Source organism: Myodes glareolus, chromosome 15, assembly GCF_982192425.1.
Source record: "Myodes glareolus chromosome 15, mMyoGla1.1, whole genome shotgun sequence".
Lineage (NCBI taxonomy): Eukaryota > Metazoa > Chordata > Mammalia > Rodentia > Cricetidae > Myodes > Myodes glareolus.
In genome coordinates, this window is record NC_142040.1 from 49,280,574 (window position 1) to 49,300,895 (window position 20,322).

The following is a 20,322-nucleotide window of genomic DNA, read 5'->3' on the forward strand; positions in this document are numbered from 1 at the left end:
TCCACCACGATCCCTAGATAATGATTAAAGGTCCACTTTCCAGTATCTGTTTTCTCAACTACATTATAGCGCCATTTCCTCCTACAAAAATAAGCACACTTTTATAGAGCAGAGGAACAGAAACAGAACATCATGATTAGAGAAGGAAACAGGGCATCTTCTCCCTCGTGCCCATTATTGGTTTCTCATGACTAGACTGGAATACCTGAGACCTTGGGCTTATAAAGAGGAAAGGTTTATGGATCACGTGATCTGTAAGTTATAGTCTGAGATCAAGCCAAGTGCACACACTACATACAAATACAAATAAATTCATGCTATAGATGAAATGAGCAAATGGTAACTCTGCTCCTAGCATATGACATTCTCGAGGCATTGGATATGAGACTCTCCAAGAGGAAACACATTCCCTAGGAACATCAGCCACCCAGAATGCACTTGATTCTAAGTATTGCCTCATGCGCGGATGCGGCAGGGAAAATAGAAATGAAGATGAAAAGTGGAGAGGGTGCATCAGCTTCTCCACAAATCAACTTCTCGAGTGTGGTGCACCAAGCTTTTCTACAAAGTTCTTTTGACAACAGTATGCTTTTATTTCTAAGTTGACCAAAGATATGCATCAGGCTAATTTCTCCCACTAGCCTGTAAAAGGAATGTAAAGATTGGTACTATTATATGGTTGTCCTGTATGTTGATGATGTCAAACTTACTGCTGTTGCTGGCACTTTACCCAAAGGTCAAAATGGGATTGGGGTTGTAGCTAGGTTCAAAAAGGGCTAAGCCCTTGGAGTCCTGGCTTCTTTCCCGCAAGATGGTAGAACTGGACAAATAGACAATGTCTAGGTTTTCCCAGTGCCCACGCTTGGCTCTCACATGACTCACACAGGAGATACGGGGCAGAACACATAACACTAGATGCTAAAACAGAAAAAGTTCTATTAGGGAAATAAGTTTTTTTTTTAAAAAAAAAAAGGTTATCTGGAATTAGAGAAGTAGGGAACACATCTTATAAAAGTTCCATCAAGGTCACAGCTTAAAAGTTTTTTCATAAAATAAGATATAATGATGCTAGATTAAGAGTTAGATACTGTGGTTCTAAGATGCTGAAGAGAGTTGAATTAAAGGCAATAATAATTGTCCTAATTGACTCCTAAAATAACACACAGTAGTTTTTAAAGTAATTTTAAATTTAATGTGTAATTACTGAAAATTGCTTCTTGGGAAGTTTATTAAAAGCACGCGGCATAATTGCTGTGAACTATAGTACCCTAACTCATTGGTTCTTGCTGGTTGTATATTGGCTATGTTATATTGCCTTGTCGTGATGCATCTACTACAATGAACGTCCTTGCCCTTCAAAGGTTTCATCCAAGTTTTAAAAAGAATGTTAACGTATACAGTCGTCTCAGTTTTTTAATTTCCCTTCGTGAAAACTGAACAATTCATACATGTATTATTTCTGCTTTGTTTTCAGTCATGGTCAGAGCGGAAGCGGAGGTAAGACAAAAGCTTTCTATGTTTGTGGTCTTGAACATGTTTGAGTATGTTCATGCAAACACACTATTTGGCTAACAGTAAGAGGGATTTTTTTATATTTCTAGACATAAAGGATTTTAAATTCAATTTTATTGCTCTATATCCATTGTACATGGTACTGATTTCTATAAAATATTTTTGTACAAGTATATATAATATATATATATATATATATAGTGAACTTGATCATATTTCCCCAACCTTCACCTTTCCTCCTCTTTCTCTCCCCACCCCTTGGTCACCTTTGTTCCCCTAGACAGTTTCTCTTCTGCTTTCTTTTCATACACACATATATGATCTTATGTAGCTATATAAAACCTAAGAACCAGAAATGAAAGAACTAGTCGGATTTTTTTTTAAGATTTATTTATTATGTATAGTGTTCCGTATGTATGTATGTATGCCTGCATGCCAGAAGAGGGCACCAGATCTCGTTACGGATGGTTGTGAGCCACCATGTGGTTGCTAGGAAATGAACTCAGGACCTCTGGAAGGGCAGCCCACAGTGCTCTTAACCCCTGAGCCATCTCTCCAGACCGAATTAGTGAGATTTTAATGTGGAAAAAGGATTGACCAGGAGTCTACAAGCCAGATTCCAGTCCTGGTCACCAAGTGGCTGTGAGGCAGTCACTTCTGTCTTCCGGGTTTGCCACTGATCCTAGCGTGACTCCACTCCCAGTGTGCCTGGGATAGTCTTGGTTTCTGCAGGCTGTCTGAGCACAGTTGAAAATAAATAATCCCCCTTACTTCCAGAACTCTCGTGGTCTAGACGGCGGACTGTATAGCTACCTTGGTGATGCCTGCTAAAGACACAAGGCAGCAAAACCAAAAGCTCAAATTCTCACACCGAAAATTACATTTCAAGGTCATTTTCCTGCACGTAAAAGGTTGCCAACAAATATGTGTTGATATCACAAAGTTCCAAAGAGAGAAGCATAACAAATGAAACAAGAAGGGGTTTTAGTCTACTATATATGTACTAAAATGTGACCTCTCTTTGCGGAGTTTCAGTTACTCTTTGTGTTTGTCAAGTCATCGTCCATTCTATTGATCTTTACCAGCGATAAAGATCAGTCTTTTTGTCAACATCCGCTCACTGTTAGCTGAATTTTTCTAACTGCCTCCTCACTTCTCTTTTTTCATGAATTTGACTTCCTATTCTGTTTTATAGATTCTACTAATTCTCACACATTCGTTTTACATAAAGTCCAGAGTACCCATCACCATCACTCATTTCATTATTATAGTTTTGGCCCTAAAATGTTTTAAAATAATCTATAAAGCAACTGAATTATTACCCATGTGATGCTGCGAAATTTTAAACTTTCCTACTGAAACGAATAATATAAAAGCATCCTGCTATCTGCATTCAGATAGGGGAGAATTAGTAGCAAAACCAGAGTGACATATATTTGAACGAATTGAGAAACTGACAAAAGGTTTCCTCCCTCATCCAAATGAAGGTATGTTCCCACCGCCACCAGATGATGACATTTATGATGGGATAGACGAGGAAGATGCTAATGATGGGTAAGGATAATCACTGAATTGTCTTTTTTTTCTTGCAAACTGTTACATCTATGGAAATCTAGTGTTCATTTCCAGATAGAATTAAAAAGTTGAAATTATTCCTTTTAGTCAGTTCTAAAATTGACAGTAAGGGTAAATCAAGAATGATAATTGTATCACACTATAAATGAAATGGTAGATTGGGGAGAAAACTCAATTATGTAGAAAAAGATGAAATGAAAAGAGGGCAAATTACAAGTGTTGTGAATGTTTTTACAAACATTTTCCAATCATTTATCTATTAATCAATCATTTACTTTCACAACTATCTCTGGAGTTTGTCAGTTACATGCCTAGAATGTTTTCTGCATAATAACATAAGTCTAGCACGAATGTCAGGGCTCACACCTGTAATTCTAGCACTCTAGCGGTTTAGACATAAGGATCACATCAACCCGGGAGTTCAAGACCAGTCTGAGCTGGTCAATAAACCCCAAACTAACCTGGGCTGCAGGGTGAGATCCTGTTACAAGTTAATTGAGACCACTTGCTATCTATGGTATTGAATAGCTAATCCTTTGCTTAATATTAAGTATCTTTATTTTGTAATAATAATTTTTAAAAAATCCTTTAAGTTAAATTTTCTTTACATTTTAAAATAGAGTATTTAAGATGTAGTAATTATTTTACTTTCATCACAAGTAATAGCAAGTAGACATTTTAAACTTAATTCTATCTGACTTGACCTAGCTTTACGGTTTAGGAACTTAGTTAGGTAAATCTTACTGGATAAGTAAAAAATGGCCCGCCTGATGAAAGAAATATTCACTCACCAGAATTTATACTTAGCAGCACCAAATTATTGGCTACGATGACCTACTTACTGGTCAGCATAGTGTAATTATTTAAACTCTGAATGTCCGCACAATGTCTTCGTGGTCGGCTGACTATCACATTCTGCTCGATGCCTGATGCTCCAAAGACCCATGCTGCAGGGCGAAGAGAAGACCAGCACGTGGTCCTGGGGGATTTTGAAGATGCTAAAGGGAAAGGAGGACAGGAAGAAAAGTGTCCGAGAGAAACCTAAAGTCTCTGAGTCAGACAGTAATGAAGGTTCATCGTAAGAGTCAACTGACCGCCTTCAGTGCACAATAACTACACTAATACCGGTTTAATTGGATGCTACTAATATCCTATAACCAATAAGCACATCCTGATGCCCTGACACCGCTTCACTGTTATTTTCCATTAATTATCTTACATTCATCTCGTAGTGTGTATTAATTACACGAGAGGACCCCGGTTATGCTGAAATTATCATGTGATTCGAAAGATATACTTTACTCTCCTTGCAAATTTGCACAAAGACACACGCATACACACATGCACACACTCATACACACTCAAGCACACACAGTCATTCATGAGCGTGCATGCTACTTAGGATTTCTCCCACCTGTATGACTCTATCTAAAACTTTACTTTTGCAGCCTACATTTTACATTATACTTATTTCTAGTAAAGGTTAATTTGTTAAAATACAGGACATAATTTAGAATTTTTCTCTGACTATAATATTGAAATGTTTATAACCGTTCTACAATAGTGATTTACTATCTTAATGATATACCTATATAGGCTTATTCTCAGCATTTCAATTTTATCTAAATAAGTTTATCTAATACATAAATTTTCTCTCCCCTTCTATCCTCAAAACAGCCCCTCGGTATAAATTCCATGTATATCAATTTGAAGAATCCTAACCGAAAGAGCCTTTTCATTTCGCCTTTTGAATATGTTCATCACATTTCACTGAAATCCTTTTGAGTTGTTTTCACAAACGCATTCTTAATTTTATCTGTTTTGGTAGAGTATCAGAATAGCAGTCAATAAATGGTACACTTGCAATTCTGAGAGTACATAGCAAGAAGTGTTCTCTTGAGCAACGTTGCTCAAATATCACCTTTACCTGGGGTAAAGACATTTTCCGTCCTCTCTTCACATTACCAAACTCTGAGTTGAGGTTATTTGAGTGAATATTCTCATCTTCTACTTTAACCAGTTATTTCTGTGCTATACATGAATCTTTCAGAAGTGTGTTTGTGTGTGTATGCGTGTTTGTGTATGTGTATGGGAATGTGTGTGTGCGTGTGTAGCTGTCATACTTCAGGAAATAATAAAAACAAATATCCTTTTCTGCTACAACTAAATACCACCTAATCTTGGTTCCCTCCCACCCCTCTCCATAGCTCTCACTGCCTGGTTGAAGTATACATTCCTTTCTTGTTCATCATTGTCCAGTTTGGGGTAGATATGTGCATACCAGAGAAATGAGGTCACATGCCAATGACTGCTGTTGATTTTGACTCTGTAACTTCAGTCCTCAATTCAAATAAACAGTCCAGACCTACGGACAGCAGGAGGCTACAAAATACAGAGTCCATGTAATATACTCTGGTGTGAAAATATGCCCAAAGTATAGAGCAAATCTGAAATATTGGTCTAGTGACTGGGTAGCATAAACTGATTGTTTATGTTCTGGATGATTTTTGAGCAACAAAATTACTTCAAAACTAATCTCGGTAAATGCCAATCGATGGTTAGAGACTAGTGGGAAATGAAGGATGAGAAAGGTATGGTGATCACCAGATTAACCATTTCACACCTCTACAATATTGCCTCTCACACTTCTCTCACATGTAAAGGGATTATTTCCAAGGTTCATGTTACTTTGATTTTAACTGTCCTCTCATTTTTGTTTTTATTTTTTTCAGTTTCCCTTCTCCTCCTAAACAACTGGGTATGTAATAAAACCTGTGTGTTTTACAAATTATTTCTTACACCTGAGATAGTGAAGCATTGAAGGTCATCAAACATTGAATGTACCTGCTTTAAGGCCTGACTGCAAATGATAAATATGTCACATTGCATAAGCAATTTCACTCGGGATGATTCCAATGACCCAATAATAGAATAACAGACTCAAAAAATAAACACATAAAAATAAAAATATTCACCTATCAGATACTTTTCATTGTTGTGATAAAACACCACAATATTTCTCCCTGAAGCAGCATGGCCAGGCTCGTCACAGCTGTTGATCAACGTCTGTATTAGTTAGTTTTCTATTACAATGATGATGCACCTTGGTGAAGGCAAGGAGGCTCAAGCAGGAAAACTGAGGGCTGGCACCTTGAGCCTCAAGTAGCAACAGAGAGTGAACTGGCAATGGTGCACATCTTTTCAACTCTCAAAGCCACCTCCAGCGACAAATAGCACCAAGGCCATACCTGCAAAGCCTGCCCAAACAACAGCACTAACTGGGGACCAATTATTCAAATGCTTGTGACCATAAGGTACATCCTGTTCATACCAGCACAGATAGCTTCAAAGTATTGATCTGAAAGCCACTGAGGCATAGTGATAAGAGGTTAGTGATGGACACCAGTGTCAGCTGAGCCCACCCCAATTCAATCCATGCTGAATATACACAGTTCCTGCTTGAAAGTGTGTAAAAACATGCAAAAGACACACAACCAGACACTTTCAGATAGTCTCCCTTTGACTCTTTGGGGGAAAAGGATAACAATGTCTTCTTTGTTCAATTTCTATCATCATTTTGAAAATCCTGCTGAGACAGATCTTTGCAAGATTTTTTTTAAAGTTTCTCTGAATAAAATAAAATGTTGTCTCCAAAAGTATTGAAAGGCTTTTTCAAAAGTTTACAAACTTAAACTAATGTTCTTTTAAGAATACTGCTGGTGGTGGCGCACACCTTTAATCCAAGCACTTGGGAGGCAGAGGCAGATGAATCCTGATGAGTATAAAGACAGCCTGATCTACAGAGTGAGTTCCAGGACAGCCAGTACACAGTGAAACCCTGTTTCAAGAAACGAGAGAGAGAGAATGGGGGGGGGGGGGGATGTCAAGCTGGTGGCGTGGCTCAGTTGGTAGCACTACTTGATCTCCAGCACTTCCATAAGCCAGGAATTGGGACCATTCTAATTCAGTCCACCATACCAGCCATGGCGAGTTTTCTGTCAGTGTTGTTTCTCATCGGTACAATCATACTATCACTGTCAGGTGATAAATTATTATGGAGCAGATCATTAAAAGAAGATGGTGGATGATAGATGATACACACAGCTAGATGGGTAGATGGGGGGGGGGGAGACTGACACAGAGCTATACAGATAGGATCGGCGACATAAAGAATTTCTGCCTACTTTCTGCTGCCAGTGGCCAAGAGAGTTGACTTCTTTGGCCACGGTTTTTAAGTCTCGCCATTCATTCATTGATTAGATCTGTAGGATTTTATAGTCACAGCACTATTCTAGGGTTAGGGTTGTTGTTTTTTTCCCCTCAAATAATGATAGTTGTAATCATATTCACTGGTTTCTATTGTTGCTTTGTTCACTTATGGATTGTAAGATAAGAACGCCCCCCCCCCCCGCTTCCTTCCTATGAGAAGCAGACAATGCCTTTAATGGAAATACGTACAGTCCCTGAGAAATCTCTCACTATCTAGGAAGCAGTCTTTGGGTTTTAATAACATCATTAAATGTTCACATCAAAATTTAAATTAGCGACACTTCAATATTTGGTATTCTGTCTCTTATTAGATGTGGGAGAAGAAGTTTACGACGATGTGGATGCCTCCGACTTCCCTGCTCCACCTGCTGAGATGAGGTCATTAAAATGCTTTGGTTACAATGAAATGTTGACGTGGAGACTACTCAGCAACACTCAACTGGAGTAAAACTCCAGCGCGGTGTGTGTGCCATGTGCGGTCATGTGGTCTCTGCTCCCCTTTGCTCAAGCTCCGCTTATTTCTGAGCACAGCTCCTGAGCACAGCTCTCAGCTCAGAGCTAGGTCTATTAGCAAGTTATCCTTAGCCCCTCCTCTACCCTTCCCTGTCCTTTCTCCTGACCTCAGACACTGGTTCTGCCCCCTGTTCCCTGACTAATCTCTGCTGGTTGCTGGTGACTCACTGCTGTCTGTATTCCCTAATTTACTGGGAATGTATACTTGAGATTCTGTTCACAGTAATTTCATGATTCATCTTCTCTCTTGTGTTTACTCCTTTCCCCAACATTTTTTTCCTTGAATGTACTTCCTTTCTATCTCAGCCCTCATCATTCTTCTTCCCTGTCCTCCATCAATGGTTTCCTTTGTGAAAAACTACAGAATTTGTTGCTTAAAAAGGACTTTCATGTATGTCCTTTGGGATTCTCAAAAGTTTTATGCAAATTTCTTTTCTAAGTAAACAGTGACCACTAACTTCAGTTTATCTGAGGCCTGCATTTAACTTTAAGGTTAAAAGCACATGAAAGTAGTTAATATCAGTTAGCCCCAAAGGAGTGCCCTTTGAAAATTCTTCTGAGGTAGAATACAATGTACTAAAATACTTGCTCATTTTTTAATAGCCGTGTGAAATGACCTGTGTCCAAAAGCTAGGACACTCCAACAGTGCCCTCAAGAAAGAGATGAATGGGGAAAAAATGGTATACTTGATTAGTTAAAGGGCAAAACTTACATTAATAATTTGAGTCATGCCTGCTGAGCTGTACTTAAGAATGCTTGAGAGAACGGCAAGTATTTAGTCTCACCACATTAAGCCAATTTTACTAAACTAGAAACAGTATCAAGATCAGAGAAACTGAAGGCTAAATGTGTCCCTGGTCACAAAATGAAAATCAAGGTCTACAGGCAAAACAAGCAAGACAGATGAAAGAAGGCTTGCCTCCCCTTAGCTGTCTGTGACAGGGAAATCTGTCCTTAGTGAATTGTTCAGCTTAACACTCCTCACCACCAGGACTTTGTGCCTGACCCTGATGGACTTCAATACATTTTTCTGTCTTGTATTACTCTGGAAACATCCCCACATTCCATGAGCTAGCTAGCTCTCCGGGAACCCAGAATCCTATCCTGGCCTTTTTTTTTTTTCCCGAGGAAAACAAACTCCAGCTGATTAAACTTGATCAAAGATGACTTTCCCCCTACCCATTGCTTATTTTCAGAAATTAAAACAATTCTATATTTTAAACACAGTATTCTATTTTGGAATAAGTTATTTTCAAAAATAGCTTGTGAAGCATTTTCAGCATTCATTCTTGCTCTGATCATCCCAGAGAGCTAATCTAGGCCAGCAATTTCACAAGTGCCCAGATCATGAAAGGCAATAGATCCTAGGGATGGACGCAAGACCGGAGGTAGAATGGTCCTCATTCTTCTCACAGTGAACAAGATAAATACTAAAAAAGAAAGAAAAGAATCAAACCAAACATTTTAAATAAGCCTCAAGCAAATCTTTTCTAAATAATCAAAATGAAAATATCAGTGTCACATTTCCACTATTCACAAATATTCTAGTACTTAAAAAAAAATCTTCCTTCTACAGGCAGCCACACTTCTCCTTACTCTGCCTTGAACTTTTAGGTCCCAGTGAGCAATTTAATGAACTCTCCAAGATAAAGCACGACTATAGACTATATTAGCTATTATCTTTAAGATGCTCCCCCATGACCAGCACTTCCTGTCTTCCATGCTGCCTCCATTTATTTCTGTAATATTTCTCTGCCGGAAATCAAGTCTAGGGTGTGCTGTGTGAATGCTCCCCCACTGAACTCCGTCTCCTCTCTTACAGCTCCATTTTAATTAGATGTGAAAATACTAAGTTAGATACATTTTATAAGCCATAAAATCTCAGTTCTTTAAAAAAGCACTTTGATCCTTTTTAGTAAACATTATCTCTGCCATTCAGCTTTCTACAAAGAAAATACACGGGGCTCAAGTACAGGTTTAATCACACGAAACCTTATTCAGTTTTATGATGGGTTCAATATGACCTTTCACTTACAGTTTAAATCGTGTGTATTATTTAATGATGGACCCCTTCTACATGTCAGAAACCTATAATTGATTATAACAATCAGTACTAAATTTAAAACAACATTGAACAAAAAAAATATTATTATATGATGGGCATGGTGGGATATGCCTTTAATCCCAGCATTTGGAAGGCAGAAGCAGATGGCAGATGGATCTCTGTGAGTTTGAGGCCAGCCTGATCTATATAGCAAGTTCCAGTGTTTATTGTAAGACTTTGTCACAAAAAAAAAGAGAAGAAAAAAAAGCAAAAACAAAAAACAAACCATTGAAAATTTTAATGTTAAGAATTAAGTCTCAGACTGGGTGGTGGTGGCACATACCTTTAATCCCAACATTTGGGAGGCAGAGACAGGTGACCTCTATGATTTCGAGACCAGTCTAGTCTACAGAGGAATTTCCAGGACAGCCAAGGTTGCACAGAGAAACCCTGTCGCAAAAAAACAAAACAAAACAAAACAAAAAAAGAGAATTAAGTCTCTACTATGATCTATTATTTTCTGTTTCTCAAAGTGTTGGTTTATGTATGTTCTGTTACCCTAGTCAAGGAATTAATGTTGGAAAGACGAAAACAGAAGAAAAAGATCCCAAGAAGCTAAAAAAACAGGAAAAAGAAGAAAAAGATCTCAGGAAAAAATTTAAGGTATGTATTAATTAATACCATTCAGAGATCAAAGTACTGATGAAAAAATCCAAAAATTTCAAAATGACAAAATATATTCTTTTAGAGTATGGTTAACAATACTAACACTATCTTTCATAACTTTTTTTGTTTCAAATATGTTGTAAATTTAAATTTATTCCTACAATAGATTAAGCAAGCAAGCATGCTAATATCCTCCACGCTGTGATGACCATTTAAATTTAGATGTCCTTTGACCTTTGGTAAAGTGATAACCTATAAATTATTGTTATGTGAAGTTGGTGAAGTTATGAGGTGTCTTAGTTGTTGTCTCATGGCTATGATAAAATCCCCAGATAAAAGCATCTTGAAGGACAAGTAGTTTCTTTTGGCTCACAGTTCAAGGCTACAGTATGTCATGGAAAAATCACAGAGACGGGAGCTTAATGGGGCTGGTCTCGTTGCATCTGCAGTCACAAGGCAGAGAGACACGAATGCATGCCTACCAGAGTGTACCTTGTTCTCTCCATTTGATACAGTCCAGTGTCCCCTGACCAGGGACTAGCCCCACTCATTAGTAACATAGTTCTTCCTTTATTAATTAACATACGCAAGATAACCCCACAGGCATGCCCAGAACAAAAACATTCTTAATATATTTGTCAATGAATGAATTACTGTAATAATACGTATCAGTGATTTCCATGTTTATTTATTTCAGTACGATGGTGAAATTCGAGTTCTCTATTCTACGAAAGTTGCTTCCTCCATAACTTCTAAAAAGTGGGGAGCTAGAGAGCTGCAGATAAAACCCGGAGAATCGCTTGAAGTGATTCAAAGCACAGACGACACCAAAGTTCTCTGCAGGAACGAAGAAGGCAAATGTAAGTCCCTGCTGTAGCCACACTGTGCGTCCGACGGTTGGTAGTTGGCAGCGATCGCTCATCTCTACTAACTCGCTTTGTTCTGCAGTGTATGGATTGTAGGACATATTAAAAAACTGGAGATTCTGGTATGCTGAAATCAATAAATTTTACTTTAATGTCTATAAGGGGATTTTGAGATTATAATAGAATTACATCATTTCCCTCCCTATCTTTCCTGTGTCCAACCTCTCCTTAGTACCCCTGTTGCTCTCATTCAAATTCATGGCCTCTTTCTCTCTCTCTCTCTCTCTCTCTCTCTCTCTCTCTCTCTCTCTCTCCCTCTGTGTGTGTGTGTGTGTGTGTGTCTGTGTGTGTGTGTGTGTGTGACTACAACCTGCTCGGTCTGATTAACATTATATGCATGCATGTTTTCAGGGGTGACCATTTGGTGTTGGATAATCAGTTGGTGTGCTGTTCCCTTGGGAAAATTATTTCTCTGGCCCTCAGCGTTCCGTTTTCATCTTGTAACAATGACAGTGAGTGGAGGTTGTGAGTGTCACTCAGAGGCAGAATACAGGCTTGAAATGACAGCAGAAACATGGCACAAATTTTGGATGCATTCCAATCAGAATTTTATGCAAATTTTCTTTCGCACTAATGTGTGTATTTGTGATTTCTGAACTCACTGATAGCTGCTTCAGTTCTAGGTACTCTGAAAGTGTTAGCTCAAACAGAATGACTATGCAGTATCTCTTATACTCTGGTAGGGTGTTTTCCTTCATCATAAAGACTTTCTTTAGGTTGTACTTTGTTTTAGTTTGACTTGCTCATTTCAAAGATGCCTACAGTGTGGGACGAGATTGATGGCTCAGGAGTTAAGAGTTCTTACTGCTCTTATAGAGAACCCAAGTCTGGCTCCCAACACCTACATCAAGCAGCTTACAACCAACTGTAAACCCAGCTCCAAGGGATCCACCATCCTCTTCTGGCCTCCACAGGCACCTGAACCCTTGTGTACATAAACCCATGCAGACACACACACATACGCACAGTTAAAAGTCAAACAAAGTAAATTTGAAATGAGACGGTTAGAGAAGGCAGTGTTGTTATCCAATGGCCAGCATCTAAATAATTGAGCTCTAATGCTGTTGTGTCATCTGCCAGGTACCAGCCCACCAAGTAAGAAGCAAATTGGGTCTGTATTCAGTAAGTTAAACAGAAGATTACAAACTGATCCTAGAAAGGTGTGAAGGAATTCAGGATGTGGAGCAAGCTAACAGAGAGTTCTGGAAGCCATAGAGAAAAATTTTTCATAAATAGAACAAATGGTTAAATATTGGCAGAAACTTGGACCGGTGGGTACTCAAGTCATTAGAGAGGGAGGGGCACCAAGAGTATTAGAGACTGACTTTCAGATTATTATCTCAGGATAATTTTACTTTTTAACTGTTTAATTTTACTTTTTGACTTTTCAAACTTCCTACTTTTCATAATATGTGTGAAATCCGTTTCTTGGCTGGTATCCTTGACCATTCTTAATTTCCTTCATGTCTGATCTATTCTCCACACACTCACTAGGCCTTGGAATGGTTGCTATAGAAATGTATCCCTCCCGCCTCTCAGTCATCACAAATGGCCCTACAAATGGTATCCATCTTTCCCACATTCTCAGCCAGTCCACTCCTATGTGAGCCAAATGTTTTCAAGAACCCACACTGTCTTTAGAATAGCATATACTAAACGCCCTCCGTGATCCAGCCTCACGGACAGCAACTGCAGTTTGCTGTCTAGCACGGACATCCAAGAGTAAAGGACGTGTTTGTCATTCCCTGAATAAATTATGCCGGTTCATCCCACTGTGCTACTTTCTTTGACTTGGAATGCATAATTGTCCACTGAAAACAACTTAGTGACCATCTTAAATTGGAAGCATCCTTACTCCTTACTTTCAGGCACCCGTGCGGGCTGCGTCTCTCCTCAACTGCACCACTTTGACTTGTGGGTGCTTTGTTTCACAAATGTGCTGCTCCTCTTAGGCTTCGAGCTCCCATGGAACTTCAGTGAAGTGTTCTGGATGTTGGATTGTCGGCACTGGTATAGTGTCTCAAACTTAGAGTGGGGCTTGGTAAATTCAAAGGAATGTTCTAGATGTCTAGTGCAACGATCAGATAAAAAGTCCGATATAAACTCTCACATAAAGGTCTGCTGAATAGTTTGACTGGTTAACAGACAGTTCTCTGGCTTGGCCCGATAAGCACTGTTGGCTTGTGAATCATTAAGGACTCTAAATCTGTTCCTTCCTTATTTTTACATCTCCTCATGACCAACAATGGTGTTTTGCACTTCAGTACCAGCATGACTAATGTTTTCCTCCCTCTCCGTTTTTCTTCAAGCTACCACAGAAAAGAACACGACCTATAGCGAGCAAACGAGAGGTTAAAGCACAAAGGGCAATCTCTTTGTCACTATGTGGAGCAAAAGCCTCTAGTGTAGACGTTAGTCGGGTCTCACCCAGGGACACTCGGCAAGTGTGAACTGTGTAGACAGTGATATCTTAAATATATATGTATATTTCTGGCACATTTTCAAACGTTTAAAATTGCTAGCTAATATTTGCACACGTTCCACAATCTGATGCTCATGAGCTGAGAGTTTTCCCACCTCCTGTCACTGGAGAAAACTTCCTACAAAAAAGAAAAAAAAAAAAGAAAAAAAAACCTGAGGCGTGAAAAAGGAGTTATTTGGGCTATAATGTTCTGTTTCCTTTTGGCACCAGAGAAAGAGATTTCTGAGAGCTGGACATTGTCACAAAGCTAGTTGATCATTTCTTTGTTTTGCTTAGTTTTTTTTTTTTTAACAATGCATGCTCATCGGAAAAAATTTATTCAACTTCAAAAGTCAGTCTGGACCAGGTGTGTTAGCACACACCTAAAATCCCAGTGCTTGGGAGACTAACTGAGGAACAGCACTTGAAACCAGGAGTTCAAGGACAGCCTGGGCAATGTAGTGAAAACTCACCTCAAAAGTAGTAAAAATCAAATTAAATGAATGAATGAATGAATAAAATGTGTAAAGTCATTCTGGAAGAAAGACTCAGAAACAATACAAAGAGACAGAGAAGAAAAGGAGATAGATTAGTTCTTGTGAAAACCAAAATAATAAATTGCATTCAGTTTTAGACACCACTCACTGTATCTCATTTCCCTTGTCATTCCCCAAGTTTGACATTGGTTCACTTGTCTGAGCAAGTCCACACAATACGATTATATGTTTTTAACTGCAAATACAACACATTCAGCAAATAGGTAATAGATGCCATTTCAATTAAGGAAAAATTGAAAACTACAAAACCAAGTTATTTCTATTTTTTCAAGGCTATTATCTATTTCCCTGGAAATTCCATATTTCTAATGTCCTCTCACGGGTGAGTTGTTAGTCCTGGGACACATCTACCCCATGGCAAGCAAACATTTTAGGAGGAAACTGACGGGCACATATGGGGGATGGGTGTTACATTCTTAACTATTCTACCTCACCACATATTCCAAGACATTTGTTCCAGCCACTGTGATCTGCTTTGTGAGCGGGAGTCTTCCAAATAACAACTTTATGTGTCATGTGAGAATCCTGGGCATATCAGCTTCCTAATATTGCAAGGCTAAACATAGCGGCCGTTCTACACCATAACCATGACTTTGTTCCGTTTTGTGGGTTCTTTTGTATTTTCTATTGCTATCTCATATTGGTAAGTGAGCGTGAACCATATGAACAATGAGGACATTTTCTTCCTGTGTAAAAAAGAATTTCTAGAAACTATACTGCCAAGATTACATAACAATCCATAGTAAGTCACTTATTTTGACTCTATCGTGCACCGTCCTTGAACAGAATACAGTCTTAGCATTTGAAGTGCTAGACAGCAAAGCCCATGCGATGTTAAAAGTCAGTAATCCTGTAAAAACACTAAGTCAGTGATTTTATAGTTAGTGAGCCCCACATCATCACATGATCAAAGAACTAAAATAGGGTGGGACAGCCTCATCCCACATGTGACCACCTACATTTTCCTAAATACTCAGTCATTGATACCTCCCTTCCTCCCCTCACACATGCACAGCGAAGAAGAGACAGAGAGAGGGAAAGGAAAAATAACAGAATTAAACAATAGTATCTGCAAAGGCGTCATCAACAGAAGATAAAGATGTTATGTAGAACTCTTGAGAGTATAAGAGAATATAGTTTTTATAATTAACTCATAAAAGTGAGATAATTAGCTGTGTATTATTAATTATTAACTTTGACTATGTAAGGGACTGTTAGTAGTGGTTTATCCAGTTCTGCGAATTTTTATCATAATTGTGTTTTAAATTAAAAGTAATTTAATTGAAAAGTGAATTACCTAAAAGCATCAGCAAATAATAATCTTAATCTTCAAAAAGGAGGTTAAATCATCTTTAGTTTTCATTTCACAAACTTTATTTCTCATAATCTTCCTGGGGATCTTTTTAATGGAGACATTTAATATTAGAAAAAGTCTAGTCTTTACCAACAGATCATAATTTTAGCAGGTGTATACTGCTAAGGTCTGGCAACCTGATTTCAATCCCTGCAACTCACATAGAAGAGGACAGATTTTTGCCAGTCATCTTCTGACCTCAAAATGATTATATTAAATAAAATAAACCCAACTCAGAAAGATAAATGCCACATGTTTTCTCTCATATGTAGAACCGATATCTAAATGTGTTTATGGGAAGGAGGCCTAGGAAGAAGAGCATAGGAAGGGAAAGAGGGACCTTGGAAAAAGAAAGGGGTAATGGAATTTGTGTGACAAGAAAACAGAAGGGAGACTCTTTGGAAGGCGTGAGGGAATCATCAAGAGAGACACAGAAAATGCCAGAGAAGGAAAGAAAAAAGACAAAAATGTAAGGATTTATGTGTGAAAATACCATAGTGACGTTACCTTTTTTTTCTGTCTTTAAAAAATTTATAAAAAGAAAAACATATGTTAGGGGAGGGATCAGTGATAGATGCTAAGAGGAGGGGGAAATAAGCGTGGGTAACACGGGCATAAACATAATCAAATTACCCTCTGAGCATGTTCTATATAGATATAATTGTTCAATATATTATCTTTTTAAAGATTTTTAAAAAAATCTCTCTGTGTGGCTGTGTCATGAGTGGGTGCCTGAAGAGGCCAGAATAGGGCATAAGATCTCCTGGAACTGGCAGTTATGAGCTATTTTATATGATTCTGGGCATCAAACTGTGTGCTGTGGATAAGAAGGGGCCCTTAATCGCTGAGCCATCTCTCTAGTCCCTCAGCATATTAACTTATTATAATTATTCACTTGTATGTCAACTTTTGGAACTAGACATTAAATAATTTTCAAAGCTCTATCTGGAATGAAATACATTTCCTTTTTCCCTTTACAGATGGCTATGTTCTTCGGAGTTACCTGGCGGACAAGTAAGGCCATCATTTTCTTCTATTACTACTGTATTTGTTAAGAGAATCTTATGATTTCCTTAAGGAGCCGTTTCCAGGATGCCATGGGTTGAGCAATGTATAATATTTGTTTCAATACAGTAGTCCAAATAACAACGCTGAATATTCTCGTCTGAATTAGAAAGTCTGGCTGACTCATGGTGAATAGTCTTATATACTCACTGAGCTGTCTGTTCAGCAAACCCTGAAGACACACAAGGAAAACACTACCCTTTCCACTAATTGTTTGCATTTTGTTTATTAATTATTATAGTATTAGAATGGAACTAGCTAGAGCCAAATGGTGTGTGTCGCAGGTACTAATATCGTCAGTTAATAGTTCATAGTTTAGCTCCTAACTGAAGATTTTTCTATACTCACACCAAGCATAGTGCTTTCTTATGTTGCCTTGTTGACAGTATGCCCTCTCAAAAGAGATAGTAATCAATGACTCCTGTATTCTTATGAATAAGACCTTTCCACTGTCTGTCACAGCCTGGTACTTGTAAGCCCTTGGATTCCTCTAAAACACTTTAAGATTCTGCAGCAAGACACGCAGAGCAGAAAATTAACTCCACTATATTTGTAAAAACAGGCATAATGAAAGAATCAAGGTAAAAGGTAACCCTTTTACCATAAGCAGCAGGACACCCATGTGAATAGGGCATTGCATGTTAAGAGTTCAGTTAGCGAACCAATAGAGAGCAAACAGGGAAATGGCCCTAACATCTGTGTCTTCTTCAGCATATGTATTACAGTGGTGGGCACGGGATATCTGATAGGCTTTGTTTTAAGAAAGATGCAGATTTTCTGGGAAGAACGTGTCACAGATAGGAACACATCTTCATCTGTGATGACTGCAGGATGGTTAAAAGAAAATGGAGAAAGGGCACTCAGTGACTATTGGCTTGCTGCCTATTAAAATGCAGACATCAGTAAACATTTGTGGAATAAACAGTAGGAAAATCTGTCCTCTGCATTCACGTCAGATTTCCACTAAACAAATGCTCCCTCTGCCTCAGAGACAGGATCCAAACAGAAGACATAGGGAGCCTGTAGCATCTTCCCCAGGAGGCAGAAGCAAGGGACCGGCTGCTGCTGCTGCTGCTGCGATAAAGCCCAGGGATAGGGCAGGAACCAAAAGCATGTCCACGCTAAGTGATGCAGCTTTCTCACAGCTCTGAAGCTGGGCACTGCATCCTCCATTTCAAGATTATGGTCATAATCATAATATATTATTATATTGTTTATAAATCACTCATTAGACTCTGCACCCTTACAATCAAAGCTTACATCTGACTCATAGTTGTCTCCCAGCATATGAGAACAACTCAGTGTTTGTTAATGAAATATTTCATAAAGCTGCAGGGCAAAGCAAAACCTAAAAGCATATAAAAGTAGCCAAAATTACTGCAGTGGATGTAATCTTCACAATAAGTAATATAAGAAAATTCTATGACTATATATTCCATAATTAGTATGTAAATACTTTGAACTTGATATGCATGCACCATAACTAGAAACACATGAAAACAATATAGCCATTTTCCATGCCAAATAAATATATTACATTCATTTAAAATTTAAAACATTTGAAATGCAAGTAAAGGTATAGATCTAGTAATAATAACTGTCAAAATTCATTGCACTTTTGGATTGAGGCCCCTGGATGAAGGTTTTGCCTTGGCAGTTCAGTTTGTTTAGTTCTGTACCCAGTTCTTAGGGATTCAGGGGGCCTATGCCCATGGCAGTGCTCAAAGTAGGGCGTGATCTGTGCTCTCAAAACATGTGTCTATTATTCCGTTTGTAGAATGAACTAGGAGTCAATAAAGCCGGGGAAAGAAGAGCTAGAGATTGATGTAAAAATCTTTGTCCACTTACACATGCACCTCATAGCCTCTCTTTATCTCGCGTGATTCTGATATACAGCAATCGTATTACTGCTAGCTTCTATATATTAATGTTGGGACGATATTTTCTAAACAATAAAAATTGTGCTTTTTATGTGTTCTCAGTGATGGAGAAATCTATGATGACATTGCTGATGGTAAGTCTTATGCAGCTCCCACCACAGTAACTGAGAAAACAGCTTACTGACTTAGAGCCATCAGATACGATCAGAATTTGAGTTTCTTTAAAATGTGAGGGAAAGTAATGATCCGGTGTTGTAGAGAGAGGAAGGGGTTCATCTTCACACATGGTTAGGAAGTTAAGTGAAAATAAAAGTGTATTTATTCTCCAGAATAAGAAGTATAAGACAGCCATGGTAGTTCCGACCTGTAATCCTAGCACTTGGGTGGTAGAGGCAGGAAGATCAGAAGTTAAAGGCCAAACTTAACTACACAATGAAAGTTGGGGCAAGCCTAGGCTACATGAGGCCCCGGGTAAAGAACAACAGAACAGGGAAGAGACGGAAGGAGTGAAAAGGAGTGGAGGGAAGGGAGAACTGTTTGGTAAATTTTGTATTGTAGCATGAGTTAAGAGTTGCTGAGCTTTTTTTTTTTATCAGAGAAATGCATTCTTAGTTAATAGGTAGCTTATTCTAAAGCTAACAATATTTATGCCACAGTAACCATAATGCCCAAGAAGTTAACAATAGATTTTTATAGCCTATAAAATATGAAATTAATAAATCCTAAATGAACAAGTGTAAAGCTGACAAATGCTAAAATATGTGACTAACAAATCTTTGATCAACAAACAGATACACATTTCATAACACTACTAAAATCATCAGGTATTTTTAAATGATGATTTAAAACATTAATCTCAATAAAACGTGCCCAGTTGTTATCACATAGCCCTTTGGCCTGTGTGTGTGTGTGTGTGTGTGTGTGTGTGTGTGTGTGTGTGTGTGAAAGAGAGAGAGAGAAAGGAAGAGAGAGGGGGGGTTGTTTTGTTTTGTTTTGTTTTGTTTGAGAAAAGGTCTCACTACATACATAGCTTCTGCTGGCCTGGAAGTTGCTATCTAGACCAGGCTGGCCTTGACCTCACAAAACTCCACCAGCCTCTGCTTCTTGACTGCTGGGATAAAGGTGTTTGCCACCATATCTGACATCATCCAGGTTGTTATTGTTGTTGTTTTGTATTCTACATCAGTTCTGGCAATCAAACCTATTCCTGTAACTTGCAAGCAAATGCTTTTCTGATAGTCACCACCCAGCTCCAACCCTTTAGTCTTTAGCTTAAGAAACTTGTCGATGCTTAACTAATCTCATTTCCAAAAAAGTAATATGATGCCAGAAAAATTAATCTTCAGTCTCATTTAATGAAAAATAAATCTGTCTAGGAATGTTGTTGAAACTGGGCTATCAATGAAGGTGTCTTAGTTAGGAAGTCAGGACAGGAACTCAAACATGACAGAAGCCTGCAGACAGGAGCAGATGCAGAGGCCATGGAGGGGCGCTGCCTA

General features: G+C 38.4%; 1 protein-coding gene across 5 annotated transcripts in view; it reads left to right on the top strand.

The window, feature by feature from the left end:
• The window catches only part of Fyb1 (FYN binding protein 1), a 132,971-nt gene that overhangs the window by 109,465 nt on the left and 3,184 nt on the right, over positions 1-20,322 (top strand). For 4 of the 5 annotated variants that reach the window (XM_087896908.1, XM_087896910.1, XM_085676684.2 and 1 more), the window contains exons 10-18: positions 1,475-1,497; positions 3,000-3,066; positions 4,028-4,165; positions 5,820-5,845; positions 7,668-7,734; positions 10,478-10,577; positions 11,278-11,440; positions 16,859-16,892; positions 18,926-18,957. In XM_087896908.1, the coding sequence (XP_087753034.1) occupies positions 1,475-1,497; positions 3,000-3,066; positions 4,028-4,165; positions 5,820-5,845; positions 7,668-7,734; positions 10,478-10,577; positions 11,278-11,440; positions 16,859-16,892; positions 18,926-18,957 (650 nt within the window). The remainder of the gene's footprint in view (positions 1-1,474; positions 1,498-2,999; positions 3,067-4,027; positions 4,166-5,819; positions 5,846-7,667; positions 7,735-10,477; positions 10,578-11,277; positions 11,441-16,858; positions 16,893-18,925; positions 18,958-20,322) is intronic. The other variant, XM_087896909.1, reaches the window with a different exon arrangement.